The sequence below is a fragment of the Aspergillus puulaauensis genome, chromosome 4 (assembly GCF_016861865.1).
Source record: "Aspergillus puulaauensis MK2 DNA, chromosome 4, nearly complete sequence".
In the NCBI taxonomy this organism is placed as follows: domain Eukaryota; kingdom Fungi; phylum Ascomycota; class Eurotiomycetes; order Eurotiales; family Aspergillaceae; genus Aspergillus; species Aspergillus puulaauensis.
This window is the reverse complement of record NC_054860.1, coordinates 1,590,492-1,609,337: the sequence shown is the minus strand read 5'-3', so window position 1 is coordinate 1,609,337 and position 18,846 is coordinate 1,590,492. Positions and strand designations below refer to the sequence as shown.

Below are 18,846 nucleotides of genomic sequence, written 5' to 3'. Positions count from 1 at the left end.
CGAGGCCAAGACCAGTTCCTCGCTTGCCACGGCCAAACACAGCAACAATCACTGCCGATGCCGACGATCTTTCTTTTTTAGATCCAGATATCTCAGGACGATGTCACGGAAGATCGCTGCATAAAAGAGGTGCCTATTTTTAGGTATGCATCAACGAATCCAGCTTGTCAAGTTGTCAAAGTTGCCAACCTGAGCGCTGGACAAGGCCATTCTGCCAAACAACAGTATGGCCTGCAGCATGTGGCGGTGGCGTCCGAGGATGTAATATCTTAGTTCTGGGTGTTCATAATGGAGAGATCCTGCCAGCCAGGTTAGAGAGGACGAGTAGAGGACGACAGGGCCAACATTGAAGGATTTAGCTCGTCAACGGAATACGAGTAGCCGAATCTTGCGGTCATTTATTTTTGTTTATGATGACATTGTGGACCATAAAATAGATTACCGTGCAGATTCGAAGAGAAGATGAACTTGTAGGCTCTTGAGTGTTGAAACTGAGGGGATATCACTGGACTGCCTCAGGCATAGAGCGGAGATTCTTTGTTGATAACGCGACCAAGACCAACTTCCTCAACAACCACGGCTGACTTTCCTCTCAAAGATTCTGAAGTCAGAACCCGACGCCGTTGATATTTTGTTATCAGGCGTTCAGGACAAATCATTGAGTAAGCATCCAGAATCGAGAGAGGATTACCGGCCAATACCTGAACTTCTTACTTGACCATACTTCGTGCTCATCTGGATCCTGACGTCCTTGGAATTTGAACCGGCGACCATTCTGTCATATTCCATGGGCAATGATTACAATTGGGATAATTGGTTCGTTCTACTCGCTGGATGATATGCCATTCAGTCAAACATCGCCGACCAGCTGGGGGCCTCGATTAGATAGATAAGCCGGAAGGTACGCTACTACTCGAACTGAAGAACTGAGGATAATATCGAGCGGTGCTGACATTGAGTCCTCACTAGGCGTTACAGCAACCCCAAACAGTGTCACCTCCGCGCTCCAAACACCGCCAACCCAAGGCTCGAGTAATCATCCCAATGCAGACGAGTTTAAAACATATCAGACTCATCGAAAGGAATGAGAAATACCCAGCCAAGCCAGATCATATCGGGGACCATTTCGGGGTTGCCCCTTGCAGCCTATCATTGCGGTCCACGCAGGCCGCCAGGTATCCCGCTGGATCCTCTGCATGCCTAAACTGCTAAGCTGACAGTATTGAATAAAGTGCATAAACAGCGGGACTATAGCTGTCATAATGGCGTACACCCTCTGAGCATTGTTTGGGAGTACAAGTGCGCCGTTACACTACGCCTTCAACGCCACGAGCCTGCGAAGATCAAACCAGGACAGCCTCCACCATCCGGTGACTGGGCTCTAGGACAATGTTTGTTAGTGCTACAGCTGCCTCCGCAAGACGCCGCGGCAGGATTCGCTAAGTGGACTAGTGGAGGGATATTCCCCGAGCAATATGACCTCCCCACTCGCGGGGACCTGACCGGGCTGACCTGGCCCAAGCGCCTGGGAAGCTCAACTCGTTGCGGCCAACTCCAGTGCCTTCCCTGTGACGAGTGTGGTTTTTCAGTATATCGCCCATATCAGGCCAAAGATGTTTTAACCCGGTGATTTTCAGGGGCAGCGCTGGCTCAGGGAGACATAACAAAGACCTGCGGGAGATCGGGGATGATCGCCGCTCTAGTAGATATGGGCCTCGGGACTCGGGAGGCTCAGCCCAGAAGCAAGTCCACGGTGGGGGCTTGGACACCGAATGGTATTACGAATTAAGGGTCCTGCTCACCTATCTGATTCGCTGGCGAGCGTTCCGTGGATGCAGGAGCGCATATGCGGCGGTGTGAAGGCATGGATGAAACATTGGTCGGCGACTCGGGGATCTCGGGATCAAGAACATGATTCAGAATCCGACTCCAAGGAGGCCGAGATGCAGACACCTAGTACCCCGAGAGCTGAAAACCGGCAATGGAATTGTCGTTAGACATAAAATCTATCTATCAAAGAAGGTTGTCGTTATTGTTAGACAGACTGGTTGAGCTTTGGTAGCTCTGTCACAACCAAGACTGTATACTACCACCATATACAACCCGGTAACGATGCAAGAAAAGGGTGATTCTCCCCCGAGACCTTCTTCGCTTGCGTGCCTTGCTTGCCGGCGTCGCCATGTAAAGTGTGATGCCCTCATGCCGGCTTGCACTCGCTGTCGGACAAACGATACTGAATGCCAATACGTTCGTTCCAAGAGAGGGCTGCGCAAAAACACCAGGAATACCTCGCCTCAACTAATAGACGAGAATGTTTTTTCGACTGTCCCGGATACCTTCCCAGACTGGCTGGATGATGCTGCGTTTTCTACCGACAGGACTCTAGATGTACCATCCCGGCCCTACACGCATTGCTAGAGAATAGAAATACTGACATATTGGAGGCAAAATCATTCTTTCAACCGCTAGATGATAGTACTATTCAAGAACTACCCATCCCCGAAGATACCCTCGTTGCCCTTCAAGAGCCAGAGCTTGTCACCCCGGAGGTGGCGTACGACCCGATGATCCAGCTCTACTACCAGAACTTTCACCTCTCGCACCCTGTTGTGATACCGAGAAAAGCTCTGAACTCGCCGCTCTGTTATCTAATACCCCCGGCTCTGCTTTCCATAATGCGTTATATTGGTGCACACTATTACTCCAATCCATCACTCAGGCAGGAATTCCGGCGAGAGGCATTCGATTCTCTCTCCGACCCGACGATGCAAGACGGGTTCAAGGTTCAGGCATTACTGCTGTTGGCAGTCATTGATCATTCAAACGGCGATGAAAAAAGTTCTCATCGACTAGTACAGACTGCCAGCACCCTTGCACTGGAGATTGGGCTCAACAATTCATGCTTTGCTAGGGAGAATTCTTACGGCCACTCGGCAATGGAGGAGAGTTGGCGAAGGACGTACTGGGAGCTTTACGTCGTTGACGGATTATTAGCCGCGTTTCGAGAGCAGAGTTCGTTTCGATTATATCGCCAACCAACGGACATACAACTACCGTGCGCAGAGAAGTTGTACAACTATGACAGCGTAAGGGTAAAACAAACAAAGGAAGAACAGACTGCTGACCACCTCTAGGTAATACCAACAGGACAAACATTGGACGATCTCCAGAATAATTGGACATTAGGAGAGAGTTTCTCAACATTTGCATACCGTATAAGCGCAGTGCAGAATTTAGGCGCCGTTCTCGAACTCAACCGGTCATTGGACTGCAACCTGGAGTCTCAAATCGAAACTGTGGACGCACATCTAGCCTCGTCGCTCATGTCTCTCCCTCCGCTTCACGGGGATGGACACGACAGCTCCAGCCACGACGAGATGATCTTCCAGGCTCAGATGATTCTTTACCTGTCAGTCTGTCTACTTTTGAAGAGGAAGCCTCAAGCTAACATTAACTACCAGAGCACTGATTTACCTTCACCATCCACGATCCAGCATGCGTTTTGCCTCCTTCAACGCCAACCCTCCTACCTCCTGCACCCGCATAAAACCAATCGAAGGATCAGGATCCGAGCTTACCCGTACCCAGAGCCTTGATCTCCACTCACACAAGCTGATCCGCGCCGCGGATAGTCTTTCTGGCCTTGCAACCCTCCCCAGTGCTATCCACCATCGAACACCGTTCTTCACATGTGCCCTGGCTATGTGCATGATTGTCCATACCGCTGCCCTGCTTATTGTCGGTGACTCTGGGAGGGAAGAGGGTGTCAAAGCCAGGATCCAGCTGAGTATTGGATCGTTGAAGACATTGGGTAAGATTTGGCCACTGTCGCAGAATGTCAGACTGCAGATGGTGGATATGTATAAGGCTGTTGTGAGGAAGTAGCTCTGTTTGTTTGGAACTATGAAGTGTTCAAGACCTGCAGACAGCGATCCAGCCTTGTCTACCGATGCTCGAAATTAAATGGCTATATTACGATGGCTATACAGTTTAAAGCTTTCCGGGAGTTTCCTCATACTTCTTGATCCAGCCATACTGGTCTCCCAGATACTTCTTCGCCCGGAGGTCCCCAGACCGCGCGTGGCCCTCGAAGAGTTCTACCCGTGCTGCTCGTCCGCACAGTCTGCCCAGTTCAGCACTAGCTTTCTCGCTGACGACTTCCTGGTACGTCACAGTCCGCAGGAACTTCCCAACCCAGAGACCGCCGGTATACCGCGCAGCATTCCTCGTTGGAAGCACATGGTTCGTCCCAATGACCTATTCACATTAGGGAGGGCCATAAAAGGGTATCAAAAAAGAACTTACCTTATCCCCATACGAAACACACGTCTTGTCACCCAAAAACAACGCCCCATAAGCCGTCATCTTCTCCAACGCCTCGCGCGGCCTCTCCGTCAGAATCTGCACATGCTCACTCGCATAGCTATCAGCAACAGCCCACGCCTCATCCAACGACCCAACAACAACCACCTCGCCAAAGCTCTCCCACGACGTGCCCGCCAACTCCGCCGTCGGCAGATTTTTCAACAACTCCCTAATAATCCTCATCGCCTCCCTCCCCACCCTCTCATCCGTCGTCACAATCACACACGGCGAATCCGGCCCATGCTCCGCCTGCGACAGGATATCCGTCGCAACCGTAAACGGATCCGCCTTGCCATCCGCAACAATAAGAATCTCCGTCGGGCCCGCGAACAGATCGATCCCGATCTCGCCGAAGAGTTGCCTCTTTGCTTCCGCGACGAAGGCATTGCCCGGCCCCGCGATGAAGTCGACTTTGGGGATCGTGGGCGTGCCCACAGCCATTGCGGCGATGGCTTGGACCCCGCCGAGCAGGTAGATGGAGTCTGCGCCGGCGAGGTGCATGGCGGCGATTGTGGCGTGTGGGATCTGCCCGCGGATTGGGGGCGTGCAGGCGACGACGTTGGGCACGCCGGCGACTTTGGCGGTTAGGATTGTCATGTGTGCGGAGGCGAGCAGCGGGTATCGGCCTCCGGGGATGTACCTATACTGTCAGTAGATGCTTGCATCCATAAATACATTTGCTGGCAGACTCACGCGCCGACAGAGTTAATAGGAAGAGACTTTTGTCCGAGGAATACACCCTTCATTGACATCAGCATACCACCAAACGTGAACGCCGAACAAGACTAGAATACAGAGGGGAAGTACCGGCTGACTCTCAACCTCAAAATCCCTAATCGACTCCCTCTGCGCCTTTGCAAAAGCCCGCACATTCCCCTGCACCTCCTTGATATCATCAATGACCTGGCTTGGACACTGCGCGATCGCGGCATCGATCTCCGCCTGCGACAGCCTGAACGAGCCGGGAGACCACTGGTCGAATTTCTCGCTGTACGTGCGCACCGCTGTGTCGCCGTTTGCGCGGATGTCGTCGATGACGCCCTTGACGATGCGAGGGACGTCGATTTGGGGGCCTGTGCTGCTGCCGGCATTGGCGGCTTTTGATTTTAGGTATCGCGGGGCCATTTTGTTTCTTCTTTCTTTCTTTCTTTCTCTTTTGGGAGTTCCCGGTTCTGTTGGTGCTTTGATACGGGTATAAATGGGTAGGAGGGATGCTGTATTTATGCTATAGTTCACTATGAGGGAGGGGCCGGTCGGTTAGTTTATACTCTCCAGTACACTGAGGAATGGATATCGGCTCCACCATCGTGTGAAATGCGGAGAGATCGGGCAGATGTCCGGGTGCAGCTGGAGCTGTAATCATGTTGGAGACTCGGGGGTTCTCCGCTGTTTGTTTCCTGGTGTCGGATCCGATGTGTGTTGGAGACCGGAACCGATTTAACAGTAGATATTGCATTATAGTGCGGGTTGTTTTCGACTTGACTACCGATTCCTTGGGCTGCATTAGTGTGTCTCTTATTGACAGATTCTATATAAGACCTCTAGAAGATACTCCAGTTCTATAGATCCTGAAGCAATTCATTCTGTTTCTAACGGAGTTATCTGATTGGCCGAGCTAGATATTCTTTGCTACGTTGACATCGCTTTATAGTTGCTAGTTCCTTGGCATCGTATTGATGCATTACAAGAGTATTATTCTAAAGGGCTGCAAGACTCAGTAAATAAACAATGGATGGTATCTGAAGAATAGCCACATGGCTATGTCCGGAGTAGCCAGCGAATAGAGTAATTCCACCACAACCAGACAAAATGACATTGTGACAAGTCAATTCGCAGATGCTACCTCAACGGCCCTTGTGACGAGGGACTTCTTCCCTTTTGTATTTCCCGCCATGGCTCTCCGTTCATCAGCACCCCAGGCCTGCAGCCTGGATGCATTTCGCAGGCACCACAATACAACTTCACGCGCCGCATAGGTATCTTCAACACAATCATGACCATCATTTCCGGCTTGGATATCCAGAACAAGAAACTGCTGAGCGAGTTTCCTCAGCGCCCAACGTCGCTTGCAATCTTCAGCAACCGCAACCCGCGTTACCATAGCCGAGTCAACAACGCGGGTGTGTACCATTCCAAGGACAGCAAGATCGTTATTAAGACTATGCCCAATGAGTACCGTTTGCGCATCAATAAACCGCCATAGCAGATCCCTTGCAGCTTGCCAGCCCTTTATCAACTTCCCCTCCCGCTTCTTCTCCGCGAGAACAGATGGATTGACGCCGCTGAACTTCGTGCGCCAGCATGTTACGTGGCCCTGCGGAGAGACGTAGGTATCAAGTATAAGTTCGCCGCTTAGGAAGTCGACCGCACTGACACGGACAAGCTCGCTGCATTCGCGGCCACTCGCACCAAGGACTCCGACCATTTCACAGTCCAGCACGACGGCCTTGAGAGCGTCCCGGTTGAATGCTGGTGTAGGTGCCATCTTGCCTAGATTTGCATTTGGGGGTGCGAAGTCATGGGCAGAGTAGATGATACAGCCCTTTGAATTACCGGGTTGCTTGCAGTTACCGCACCGGGACTTCTTTGGTGTCGCTTTGCCGCGACCACGTATTATCCCTTGCTGGCAGCGACAGTGTCAATTCAAAGTCTAGAGCAAAGGTATCCATCCTAGTACTCACCCGAAAATGCCTTGGTGCCGGGTGGAATCGACATACCGACTCCTCTGGGTGTGTACTGATTCTTTGCTTTGCGACTTACAATGGCCATGTCAGTGTGAACCGTTCAAGTATTAAGAGACTCCTTACCTCCGCAGTCACTGCATTTTCTGCCCATGTCAATATCCACCGGCGATGGCGTCTGGGTCCAGTATCCTTCCCCCGCCAGGGATTCCATGGAGTGGCATTGCGCTTGCAGAGCATCCAGCACCACGTCACGCTCGCTCAAGGGGATCGACGACCACGGTGCAGGAACGTCGGGTACAACTAGTTCGTAGCTCTCGGAATTGGCATTCTTCTCCTGATCCTCCCCTGGTAACGAAGCAACTGGGCTATCGGTTTTCGTCGCGTCTGGGCCAGCTTCGAAGAAGGATAGTACCAACCCGTCCACCAAAAGATCGACCTCCGTAAGACCAATGTCAACATCCGGATCCCCTTTCAGAGCCGATGCTTTGGGTGGGTGTAGCCGTAGGCGTGGTAGTGGGAGTGGGCATGATTGATGCCCTAAGTCTGCTAGTGGCGCTTCAATGTTGTTATTCCCCTTAACGTTACTTCCGCCTGCCTCTGTCTCTGGGGCCGTTACTATCTCTTCCCTGCGATTTAGGCCTGCGGCAGGTGCCTTCGTGATTCTGGAGGAAGCTCCTGGTGGAACTTTTGGGATGGTTTTGTGTTTCGGGGAGTCCTTTTCATGACTTCGCAATGCTGCTTTGCTTTGGAACTGCCTGTTGCATTGAATGCACATGGACTTCTTGTTTGTCGGCGAGGCCGCTGGCTTATCAGCGCTGGAGGGTGAAGGTAATGGGACTAAATACGAATCCATTAGCTAGTCTTTCAATTTTATTGGACAAAGAAGCCCACCTGATTCTTTCTCTCGATGCGATTTTGAGCTCCGGCAATGCATACGTAGAGCATCTGCATTGACGAAGGATTTCCGACAGGTATGGCAGTAGACAGTCCCTCCACCGCTGGGGGGTAATTTGGCCGTTTGTTTTCCTTTCGACATGTTGTACAGCAGATGGCAGGCAGCCTTTCAACCTCTTGGTTTAGACCGGTAGTTGTTCTCCCGGCCAGAGGGAAGCGCATAGCTATATACCTATGTAACATCACAAGGCAGCCCCCTCAGGTGGCAGACGAGGCAGATAGGACATTTCCCTTGGGCATTGCAAATCAGCCCCTCTTGCCTAGCACGCTGGAGTCTTATCCAATCGATTCACAGCCAGGCGCCGTGGCGTAGTATGTTCCCTGCACGCTGCGGCGCAGAGTAGGGCTGCGATTGGAAGAGAGCGCCTGCAGCGCTCAGCTGTCGTGGTGCGGCACGGCGCGCTCGCTGCTTACCTGTGAACGCTGGTTGCAGCCTTGTTTCTTCTTTATCTTAATTAATAATGCTAGAATAAGAGAATCTGCTCTCTATATATTATAGATATAAGTGGATAGCTACTTCTACTAATGATATATCTATGTTTTTTCTCTAGTAATTTATTATCAGTTCGGACTACCTAGGCTTTAATATAGCCAGGGAGTCTTGATATCAGACATTATTATTCACTATTTCCTGACAAATAATATAGTATTGTTTCATGAATATCAGGGTCTCGAAATAACCTTAAATACCAACACCACATGTCTTTCGCGCTGACAAGTTGTAGGACATTTATCGGGAGGATAGAGAAGCTCAGCAGCCTGTCGGCACAAGGGGGGTTACTACTGGGAGCACAGCTGGGCGTATCCGGGCACGAAGGGCAGGCAGTGGCACAGTCTTTGTTGCAAGGAACAGTGATAATTTTGGTTTGTCCGGAGCCTTGAGGGCAAACTACACCTATATTGGAAGGCCCAGGCCATTGACATACTGGCTATACCCCTACTTCATCCTGCTGACTAACCCCACGTGACGCCATTGCCAAACAGCGGAACAATGAATTACTTTTATTATTTCTATTTTCTCGTGTTATTATTTTATTCTATCATTGAGCCAGTCACGGGATGAGTGATACCCTAAGCCAATTTACATTAAAAGAACCATACATACCCATAACTGCAAAAAACTACAATAGACAACATGACCCCTCCACCCGACCGCGTCGCTCGAACCATGCTATCATGGCACTCCCTCGAGCTCATCTCATGCACCACAATCCAAACCCTCTGGGCCGGGTACGGCCAGATATGCGCCATCAAAGCAAAGGCGACTACCGACGAAGCAGCGAAGCATCTGGACGAGCTCTTCGGGGTGCAGGTGCAGGTGCACTCATCTACTGGAACTGGAAGAGGGACTGTCTATCCTCTCATACTGAAACTGATCTCGCCGCCGCAGAAGCAGAATACGGCGCGGGGTAAAGAGACAGAAGATGAGGGCCATCTGCGCAAGATGCTTAGTTATCAGGTTGAGCAGTGCTTTTACAGTGATGTGGTGCCGCGGTTTGGTGGGGGTGTTGCTGTAGCGGGGTGTCTTGCGTCGACGCGGGAGATGGTTGACCGGACAGGAGAGTTTGAAGGGGGAGAGGAGTTGGAAGGGCTTATGGCTATTGTCATGGTTGATCTTAGGGTCAAGTACCCTGTCGCCGGTGAGAAGAGGAGTGTGTTGAGTGAGGCGCAGGTACATGGAGCATTGGACTGGCTTGCTGGGTTCCATGGGCGGTCGTGGAGTCTACTCCCGGAGAACCTGGATGGGTGTGTCTTGCCGCCTCTTGAAGAGGCAAAGAGGAGGCAGGGCATGAACACGAATGGTGTTGGGAGCGGAAATGGACTGTGGCTGAACGGGGGATACACGTACCTTGCAACACGGCGAAAAGAGTACGAATCTCTAGCACGGGATACTTACTCGGAATGGTCCGAAGCTTTATGCCGGAATCAAGAAGGCTCATCAATGTCCATAGCTGAGATGGTTGCATTATTTCTAACACCCCACGGACGGCCAATTGAGTCGTATATCCACGGCGACGTCAAGTCCGAGAATCTCTTCACGACGAAGAATGGAGACGAGGTGGCGTTTTTCGATTTCCAATATGTCGGGCTAGGCCTGGGTGTTTGTGATCTCGCGAAACTGTTTACGTGCTCGGTTCCGCTGGATATGCTTGATGATGCCGGCGACTCTCTCCCTGAGCGGTTAACAATGCGCGACGGCGAGAAGAGACTGCTGGAGCGGTATCGCTCGAGTCTTCTACAGCATGGAGAGAATAACTCGTACGAGTGGGATACGTTTAGACGACACTGGGAGACTGCCCTGGTAGACTGGTGTCGATTCCAGGCGTCTTGGGGATTCTGGGGGAATACGGAGTGGCTCGAGGCGCGTGTACGATCGATATTGAGCGACCAAGAGTGGAGAGACTGGCTGAGACGGGAAGTAGAGGGTCAGAGTTTATGAGGTATAGATTTAGCTTTTTAGCAAGCAATGGAGACTGGGTTTGGAGGTGTTCACTCTGTTGTGACAAGGGTAAACTGCATTACTAGATTTAATATGATAACCCTACAACTCGTGTATAAATGTAGCGAGACTATACCCACAAAGCAACGGGAGAAGTACTTGAAAGAACAAAAACAGAACAGACGGCCTATCCTGAGCAATATCCTCCTTATCCTCCCTACTTTCCCCTTTATGATACATCTTTATACCACGAGGAATTATCTCGTCAGCACCACCAACCCAAGGACTCTCCTCCTCCACCTTATTCACCTCACGGTCATCCAACCAAATAAAGGCACTCTTATCCAGAGCCCACCGTGGAGAGGATACGATGGGACCGGCTGTTTCTCCAGCCCTAAGCTCGGCCCCCGCGCCGCGCAGATAAACTTCACGCCCATATGCTGCGCGGCAAGAGCCACGCTCTCCAGGGAGTCATTGTGATCCTTGAAACAACTGCGGGTATGGTCGACTATCAGCGCGCGCAAGCCATTCGCAGATCCCGCAGTGAGGATCTGGATGAGTTCCTCTTCAAACAAACGGCGGGCTGTCGCTCCGCCTGGCTGGCCCGGCATCAGGTCCGGCATGGAGAGCTCGCAGTAAAGGCCGAGCGCGACGAGGGATTTGGGGAGGTGGGCTGGGATCTTGGATGGGGGTTCGTGGTGGCAGCGATTGCCGTAGAGGAGGAGGGGTGTTGAGGCGAGGTACTTTAGTTTTGTGAATTTGGCCAGCGGCGGGCAGAAGGGGTGGTCTTCTTCGCCTGGGATCTGGATGCCGTAGGTTTGGATGAAGTGCTGTAAATCTGTGTCTGTGTCGATGTCGAGGTACTCCAGCGTGTCGCGGAAGTGGGATAGACAGTTCCAGAGCTGCGAATAGTGGTTTATGATTGTGCTGTGTGATGCTGGCTTGGCGCATGGGGCAAGACTCAGGGATAGGGAGCGCAGATTGGAAATTCGGCTGAGGAGCGTCCCATTAGGGAGAGAGAGAATCTCCTTTGGATATTGGGCGGTAAGTTCCTGGATGTCGCTCTGATACGGCTTCTTGACGTCGTCGAACACGCCGCGGTCTTTGAATGTCTCGTCAGTATCTAATTGCTTCAGCTGAGGAAGCCGGTAATAAGGTCTTGCGCAGACAGGTTTTCTGGATGAGTGTACAACAAAGCCAGCATCAGGCGAACAGCCAAAGGATTCTTCCCGCTGTAAGGAAAGACTCTCCAGTTCCTGGAGGCCAATCTCTTTAGGGCGGTTAGGGCCTGTAGCACCGTATGTTGCCCAATATAGGACCTCGTCAAGGAAAGGGTCAACAAGGTGGACGGGGGTGGACAGTCGACGGAGCCTGGGACAGTGGGCAATGACCAGGGCGAAGAGTGGAAACCTGTAGCTCTTATGATATGAATTATCAGTAGTGATGTGGCCCTTGTCGACAAAGCTCGGAAAGTCATTGGATATCACTTTCCTTGCCATTTCCGCTAGAGTTGCGTCGTTCTGGTCTTGCTGGGCGAGGCCGAGGCCCCACCGGGACCTATTGATATAGGGCTCATTCCAACCAGCCTGGCTGAATGCCGTCTCCAGCCATGGTGAGTTTCCGTCATAGTGGTCCTTGATGCGTCGTACCTTTTTCCCATCTAGAGAAACTGCCGGGAAGAGGTTCTTGTGTAGGGTTAGCTGGCGTACATGCTGCGCAATATCCGGCCTAGTGACAAGAGTGCGCAGGAAGCACCAGAACGATCCAAATTCGTCGGGATTGTTTTTGAAATCATAGTGAGCATAAAGCTGGGGCGTGAATATTCCATTCCACCGGCGGTTGACAAGACATAGACTTGAAAGTATCGGGTCGAAAGAGTATTCTGGATCAGTGGTGGAATCGGCCCCAACTACTTGGTGCAGGATCATCAGCATTACCTCTGTAGGAAGATCCTCGATGTGAGCAGAGACTGTCTTGGGCTTCCCTTTCTGGGAAAGCAGTAGGGATCCAAGCATATTGAAAGATAATGGGGACATTATGATGAAGACGGTATTTACTTTTGAAATAGGTTGACTGAGATGTTATTTATGCCTCCCGATTTACTTCACTTCACTGCGCAATACACTTGTCTAGAACAGGGACATAGCCATACATGAAAGATATTCAGTGAGTAGTGAGTCCTATACTCGCAAGTCAAGGTTGTGAACAATCTCGACCTGCTCCTGGCTAGACACTCATAAGAGAAGGAGCACTAGTTTAAACCACTAAGACACCTATCTTGATAGTGAATGCCAAGGCCATTATCGAGGGTCCACGGCATTTATAGGAATATACACTAGCGCCCCGGACTCCCAAGGTGATTAAATCTCGAACACTTGCTAGAGGGGCAAGCTTCGAGATCCTGGATGTTTGATAAGGGTCATACCACGTTGATATAAAGAAATCCTTTGTTCACCTGCAGTACTTGGAACAGGCTTTGGACTAACCTGATGGACTGGTGGTTGCATATTTCTGCTGCACGCGGCGAACAAAGAAGGACTCTACAAAGATTCTATAAAGAGCTGGTACCAGATCGACGATCCGTAGGAACCCAAAGACTACTATATCCCTAATTACTTACTATATTTCCAAATCATCCTATCAAATGGTCTTCATGAACCGAGCACGATATGCGGAGTGATCCGCCCCCTCCTATACCTCCAGGCCCATCTTCATATTCAACCTCGAATCCGACGCTGCATCTGTCGAACTATTTCAACTCTTCCACTTATCGGGCGCTGTTAGCGGATTGTGAATGAACATATCCTCAGCAACCAGAAGAATCCACCAGAGGCAATCGAATCCACAATCGAGGAACTCCGCCAAGCTGCGACCAAGAAACGAACTAGCGGGTCTAGTTTATGGAACCGATGGGGAAGTTGAGAACAATATGGAGACGGTTCGGAGGAACGTCCGCGGGAATTCTTCGCTATATAAACGGCAAAATGCCCCTGAGTGTCTCCATGCCCGAAGTTAGGGCTGCGAGTCGATGTCAAAACAATCTCCAACAACAAAGACCGATTATATCGCAGACAAATCTTAAATCTCTTTTCCAACATTTACGATATATACTCCGTATTTGATTCGTCCGACCTGGCTTCGTACATGATCTATACCAAATCCGTCCACGCCGCGTGGTGTGGCCTGCATAAAGACCATTCATAACAAGCGGTCTACGCGGAAGAGCAGCCCGATGAGACGAAACAGGGAAACACTGGGACAGGCTTTGTCTGCGATACTGAATGGAGTGCAAGGCTGAGCGATGCAGCCAAGGCCCCGTCTTATGTGGCTTCCTGCCTGACCTTGCGAGGCAGTGCTGGAGTCGCACAACGGCCTCCAATTCAATGGGAAAACTCTGACGAGCCCTCCTTAAGGAAGACGTAGATAGAGAAATCTGAAAAATAAAGAAAGAAAGAAAAACAATAGTGAGTTCAGAGTATAATAACCAAGTCAAGGCGTGGACTTGACTTCAACTTCACAGCCCCAACTCTGACCTTCAGCCGTAGAACGACAAGACTCTGGGCTAAGGAAACAAGTCAACCACCGACTAGCTGTCAGCGCTAGCCACGCATTAGCATCAAATCCAGTTAAATGCGGCCGCTCGAATTTCTTTTCATAGAATCCTGCGGCGCAGCTGCCAATCAGCACCCACGCCCAGCGCCGCCAGAGGCCCAGCCGGACAAAGATTGTGTGCAGCTCATTCACCAGTTCAGCCTCGTCGCCGTCTCTTATTAAGCTGCCCTACCAGAGCTGCTCCTGCTGCGTCCGATTTTGTTTCTGTTTTGACTTTTGTTTCTGACTTGTCGTGCTCTGGTTCTGCTGCTGGATCTCTTTTGAAACGCGAGTCCCCAGACGCAGTTCTCTCCCCAGACCCGCAGTCCTCAAACACCTACCCTATTTTTCTTCTACTATACATATTCTATACTACACAAAAATGTCCAACGACGACGCCGACTGCGCTTCCGGCTCCAACTCCTGCACCTTCACCTGTCCCGCCGGCGGGACATGGTACGTGTGCCCCAGCGCCCCCTACTTCATCGGCTGCTGCTCGTCCGACCCATGCAGCAATACCAACAGCAACAACACATCGCCCTGTCCAGACGTATACCCGGCGACCTTCGACACGGCCGTCTTCGACCGCTTCGCGCCCAACAACTGTATCGGCCCCTCATCGGAGAACTGGTTCACGTGTAACTTCACAGACCCGCCGTTCGTGGGCTGCTGTGCGTCGAATCCGTGTGCGGAGACGGAGGGGTGTCCGAAGAAAGATGTGAGAGCAGCAGCGTGGTCGTCGTCGCGGACGGACCAGTTTACGCTGTTTCAGGATGTGGATCGGGATAAGGGGGATGAGGATGGCGGGGATGATGGGCTTGGGGGAGGTGCGATTGCGGGGATTGTGGTTGGGTGTGTTGCGGCGGTGGTTATTGGGCTTGCGGTTATTTGGTGGGTTCTCAGGAGGAGGAAGAGTAAGAAGGACGCTGCTGCGGCAGGACATGGGAGGACGACGAGTGTGGTTGAGGGAGAGAGGCAGGGCATGTTTAATGGCGAATATACGGGATATCAGCATCCTCAATCGCCGTATCAAGGTGTGTATCCTCACCCTCCCCGACCGTCTGCTAATAGGCTTATACTGACTGGTGTAGACTCGCACTTCTCAAGCCCCGGGGGAACAACTGTCGGTCCAAACGCAAAGTATCTCTCTGGCTCGTCGACAGGAATCAGCAGCTTGCCCTCGTCGCCGCCGATGCCGTCCGAGTCTGGACATGCAGTGTCGGAGATCTACTCGAGTAACGGGGACGAGCAGCCTCCGTATAATCGGGGATCGGCTCAGCATGGACTGGGTGTGTTTGCGAAGCCACAGACAATTCCGGAGCTGGACAGCACGAGTAAACCACCAGAGGTGCATGAGTTGGATGGGGGGAATCGGCAGTGACATTTAGCCTAGAAGATTCGTGATACGATGGATGGAGTTTCTTTCAATATCTTTAGTATATATGTATGCATGTTTTAATAATAATCGAACGGTCTATCCGCTAAACGATCTTGTAGGTGTAGGTAGTAGTCTAAACGCTTTTACATTCCCCGATTGAACTCGACCTTCCCGTCCTTGCCTCCGCGGTTCCAGAACTCCTCCTCCAGCGACGCCGCACTGATAGCCTGTCGCTGCGGGAACGCGGCCAGCGCCAACGGCAGCGCAAAAATCGACGTCGCAAGGACCAGCCCCAGGTTCGCCGGCATGACCATGCGAGGCGACAGTAGCTTCCTCTTCTCCAGCTGCACCAGCACCAGCGGCGGGATAACCATGATCGGAGTCGCGTTTAGCACTCGGCTGATTGCCGTCTCGCCGACAGCGAGCTTAGCTGCCGTCTTGCTCTTTCCGAGACTCTGGACTTGCTCGCCCTCTTTCTCGGGGACCGGGTACACGTCGATACCCTGGCGGATTTCTTCGCCGCGCATGAGGAAGACGTTCAGTGCGCTGGCGCTGGAGACGGCCGCGAAGGGGACGAGTCGGCCGAGAATGAGCTTTGTGTTGGGGGAGACGCTCTTGAGGCGGGGAACGAGGGCTTTGAGGCCGAGGGCGACGGAGCACGAGGCGGAGACGGCCATGAGGTATGACTTGCCGATCTGCGACATGGAGAGGGGGGTGGATTTGTTGGAGTTGGCGTTGTTGACGGCGACGTTAAGCGACTGGTTGGCGATTTGCCATAGAAGGGTACCAGTGGTCTGTCGATTAGTATCTGTTCTGTCTGGTTTATCGGGGGTGTCGTACCTGAAGTCCTGGCGTGAGCATACCCGCCGTCACGACCAGGTTGGAAAGGACATAGCACGACATGCGGAAGGGAAGGAAAACAGGCTCGCCGGTGTCTGTTCGGATAACTGTTAGTATATCCATGCCATTGCATGCCATTCACAGAACAAACGTACCAGGATGCAGTGTCGAATCCACGACCTTCTTTGCCCGCCATAACTCTGCGTTCATTGACGAGACCTCACTCTGCTTGTATGAGGAAATGAGGCGCTTCGCCTGCTCCAGACCGGCTGAAGAGACGAGTAGCATCCTGCGCGCGTTAGCTGAATTCCACCATCAGCATGGATCTGACCTACCTTGGATCAGAGATGTCGGCGGCATGGCGGACACGGCCCCAGTAGGTGCTCAGGTCATATTGGGAGGAGGGAAGGTCCCGGTCCCCGGGAAGCGAGGAGGACATTGGCGGGCCAGGTACAAAGAGAGTGACGAGGCGGGAAGAAAACGACAGCACAGCACAGCAATCGAGGAGAAGGAAGGTGATGGTGGAGGGGAGAGAAAATGATTCACAGTGGACCGTTGTCGGAGGCGGTGAGGCCGATAAGCGGGGTAGACCAATCAGAGGGCGCCAATTCCCAGGGACGAAAAAAGGAACGAATTTGCAGTGGCGGAGGCCGAGAATCCCGAGAATACCCGAGTGGGACTATTTACGCCCAAGCGCCGACCAGACTCATACAGAACGCCCCCGCAAACACCAGCACGCACGCGATCACCCGGCTGCGGCCACGCAACACCCGCCAGCTCTCATCACTTAGAAAGTCCTCCGAGAGCAGTTCGACCAGGGAGGCGAAAATCAGCAGTCCTGCCGAAATGGCGTTCATAGTTCCGACCAGCAGTAGTCCAACTTCCGAATCGGGGCTGTACAGCGAATGCGTTGCGATGCCGATTGCTTGGCCGATTGGTGTCCTAGACGAGTCAATGGGGGTAATGTAAGATAATAGGAGTTTGAGTAACGTACGTGCATCCGTAAGCCAGCGACATCAGCCACGGCTGGGCGGCGTTGTGAGGCCACTCCAAGCAGGCGATGCGAGAGCCAAGTGCCAGGCCTTCAAACGTTTCTACGTTTGTTAGTAAGGACGAACAAATGAATACTCCGGGGACATACGGTGAAAAGCAATGGCAATCAAGAGAACCACAAACTCATTCCCCACCGAGACACTAAGAGACATGCCGATGAAGACACTGTGGAACAAGATCCCGACCTCCAGCATAAACACCTGCATGACATCCTTGTGCCACTTCTGCTTCTCGGATAGCTGGAAGTCGTCCTCGATGACTTTCCGGTGGTCGCTGAGTCGGTTGACCTCGCTGATCTGCGGCAGCGTGTGGGCTTCTGGTGCAGACGATATGCGACAGATCCCGTCGTTGTCTCCTTCGATGCGGTTGATGGAACGACTGAAACTAGAGGCCCTGCCGACGAGCGGGCCCTTCGGACGTAAATGGGCACTGCGGTCGCAGTCGCATGGTTCTGCTGGGCTGCTGCCGCCCGGGATATGGACTGGCTGGGGAGGTTGCTCGGGGGCATCTTCAGCAGCCGATTCTTGATCCTTTTCCTTTGGTGGCTTGCCAGTCGAAAGCCGAACAGGGCTAAATACCATCTCGATTAAGGTGACGAGGAAAATGCCGCCCAGTGAGATGGCTCCAGGCATAGCAGGGTAGTCGGTGGTCCAGAAGTCCGGCAGACATGGGTCGCCTAGTAGCGTAAAAGCGGTCGGAAGTAAATGCGCAAATGCTGTAGCAATGAGCACCCCAGTACCGAAATGGCGCACAAAAAATAGAAATCCTGGGGGAATTCGCAGACGAGAAAACCGAGTGACTAGGATCGGAAAAGCACAGGCGAGAGTCGACACGCCGAGAATGATGAACAGAGCCCCGACATGTAAAGAGGTGTTGTACTGACTGCTGTCGACACCACCTTGAGCGCAGACCTGTCGCTTTGAGTACCTCCGTAGCTGAACAGTCTCATTGTTAACGTCTGGAGGCATGGTGCGCTGAGAACGGGGAGCCAAGCGGTCAACGAGACCACTGGCAGAGAGCAGAAGAGCTGTGGCCAGAACAGAAGCCAGCCATAGAACCCAGCTCTTCAGTGTATTAAAAGCCGATCGAGGGATTCCATCTCGATCGGTCGGGCGTCCTGTCAGGTGTCAATGCATAGCTCGCGATCGATGGCCGTGTTTTCAAACTTACCTGACTGGGTCAGGGACGCCCGCAGTGGCATATGCCGGGACTCGTCAGATTCCAGCTTGCGAGTTATTGGTGAGTCTGCGTCGTCCAGACAGATCCGAGACGGGCCCATTACCCCGGCGTCCTTGAGCTCGCGGGCATTGGAGATGCCGTTGAGATCCTGGCGGGTTGTCAGATCAGGTGCCAGAAACGGCGGGTTCTGGTTCCAGTCGCAATGGAGGAGGGTGTCGTCGGTGCGAGACGGGCAATTCATGTTGCCACGAGCTAAAGATGTGATGCGTGGGAGATGCAGAACAATGTGAGAACAATTGTGGTGTGTCATGCACGTTTGCGTCTACAAAAGTCCGCCCGCATTCCGCATCAGCCAAGAACCT

At 52.3% G+C, this 18,846-nt stretch overlaps 8 protein-coding genes across 8 annotated transcripts; 3 read left to right on the top strand and 5 right to left on the bottom strand.

Moving 5' to 3' along the window:
* Positions 1 to 2,112: 2,112 nt before the first annotated feature.
* APUU_40673A (Zn(II)2Cys6 transcription factor) lies at positions 2,113 to 3,885 on the top strand (the record flags this gene model as incomplete). The annotated part of the gene is made up of 4 exons (XM_041703771.1): positions 2,113 to 2,388; positions 2,445 to 3,086; positions 3,135 to 3,409; positions 3,462 to 3,885. 4 exons carry the CDS (start codon positions 2,113 to 2,115, stop codon positions 3,883 to 3,885), a joined length of 1,617 nt encoding a protein of 538 aa, XP_041556423.1.
* A 105-nt stretch (positions 3,886 to 3,990) lies between these two features.
* APUU_40672S (histidinol dehydrogenase family protein) lies at positions 3,991 to 5,490 on the bottom strand (the record flags this gene model as incomplete). The annotated part of the gene is made up of 4 exons (XM_041703770.1): positions 3,991 to 4,257; positions 4,306 to 5,005; positions 5,059 to 5,105; positions 5,173 to 5,490. 4 exons carry the CDS (start codon positions 5,488 to 5,490, stop codon positions 3,991 to 3,993), a joined length of 1,332 nt encoding a protein of 443 aa, XP_041556422.1.
* A 700-nt stretch (positions 5,491 to 6,190) lies between these two features.
* Positions 6,191 to 8,085, bottom strand: APUU_40671S (uncharacterized protein; the record flags this gene model as incomplete). Its single annotated transcript, XM_041703769.1, has 4 exons — positions 6,191 to 6,988; positions 7,083 to 7,120; positions 7,173 to 7,886; positions 7,986 to 8,085. The coding sequence occupies 4 exons, from the start codon at positions 8,083 to 8,085 to the stop codon at positions 6,191 to 6,193; spliced, it is 1,650 nt and encodes a 549-aa protein (XP_041556421.1).
* A 1,053-nt stretch (positions 8,086 to 9,138) lies between these two features.
* On the top strand, positions 9,139 to 10,443 carry APUU_40670A (uncharacterized protein; the record flags this gene model as incomplete). Its single annotated transcript, XM_041703768.1, has 1 exon — positions 9,139 to 10,443. The coding sequence occupies one exon, from the start codon at positions 9,139 to 9,141 to the stop codon at positions 10,441 to 10,443; it is 1,305 nt and encodes a 434-aa protein (XP_041556420.1).
* Positions 10,444 to 10,748: 305 nt separating this feature from the next.
* Positions 10,749 to 12,458, bottom strand: APUU_40669S (uncharacterized protein; the record flags this gene model as incomplete). The annotated part of the gene is made up of 1 exon (XM_041703767.1): positions 10,749 to 12,458. The coding sequence occupies one exon, from the start codon at positions 12,456 to 12,458 to the stop codon at positions 10,749 to 10,751; it is 1,710 nt and encodes a 569-aa protein (XP_041556419.1).
* A 1,958-nt stretch (positions 12,459 to 14,416) lies between these two features.
* APUU_40668A (uncharacterized protein) lies at positions 14,417 to 15,415 on the top strand (the record flags this gene model as incomplete). Its single annotated transcript, XM_041703766.1, has 2 exons — positions 14,417 to 15,068; positions 15,126 to 15,415. 2 exons carry the CDS (start codon positions 14,417 to 14,419, stop codon positions 15,413 to 15,415), a joined length of 942 nt encoding a protein of 313 aa, XP_041556418.1.
* A 140-nt stretch (positions 15,416 to 15,555) lies between these two features.
* Positions 15,556 to 16,691, bottom strand: FSF1 (sideroflexin family transporter; the record flags this gene model as incomplete). Its single annotated transcript, XM_041703765.1, has 4 exons — positions 15,556 to 16,206; positions 16,253 to 16,347; positions 16,408 to 16,541; positions 16,588 to 16,691. 4 exons carry the CDS (start codon positions 16,689 to 16,691, stop codon positions 15,556 to 15,558), a joined length of 984 nt encoding a protein of 327 aa, XP_041556417.1.
* A 244-nt stretch (positions 16,692 to 16,935) lies between these two features.
* APUU_40666S (uncharacterized protein) lies at positions 16,936 to 18,725 on the bottom strand (the record flags this gene model as incomplete). The annotated part of the gene is made up of 4 exons (XM_041703764.1): positions 16,936 to 17,194; positions 17,247 to 17,346; positions 17,394 to 18,422; positions 18,476 to 18,725. The coding sequence occupies 4 exons, from the start codon at positions 18,723 to 18,725 to the stop codon at positions 16,936 to 16,938; spliced, it is 1,638 nt and encodes a 545-aa protein (XP_041556416.1).
* Between the last annotated feature and the right edge of the window lie 121 nt (positions 18,726 to 18,846).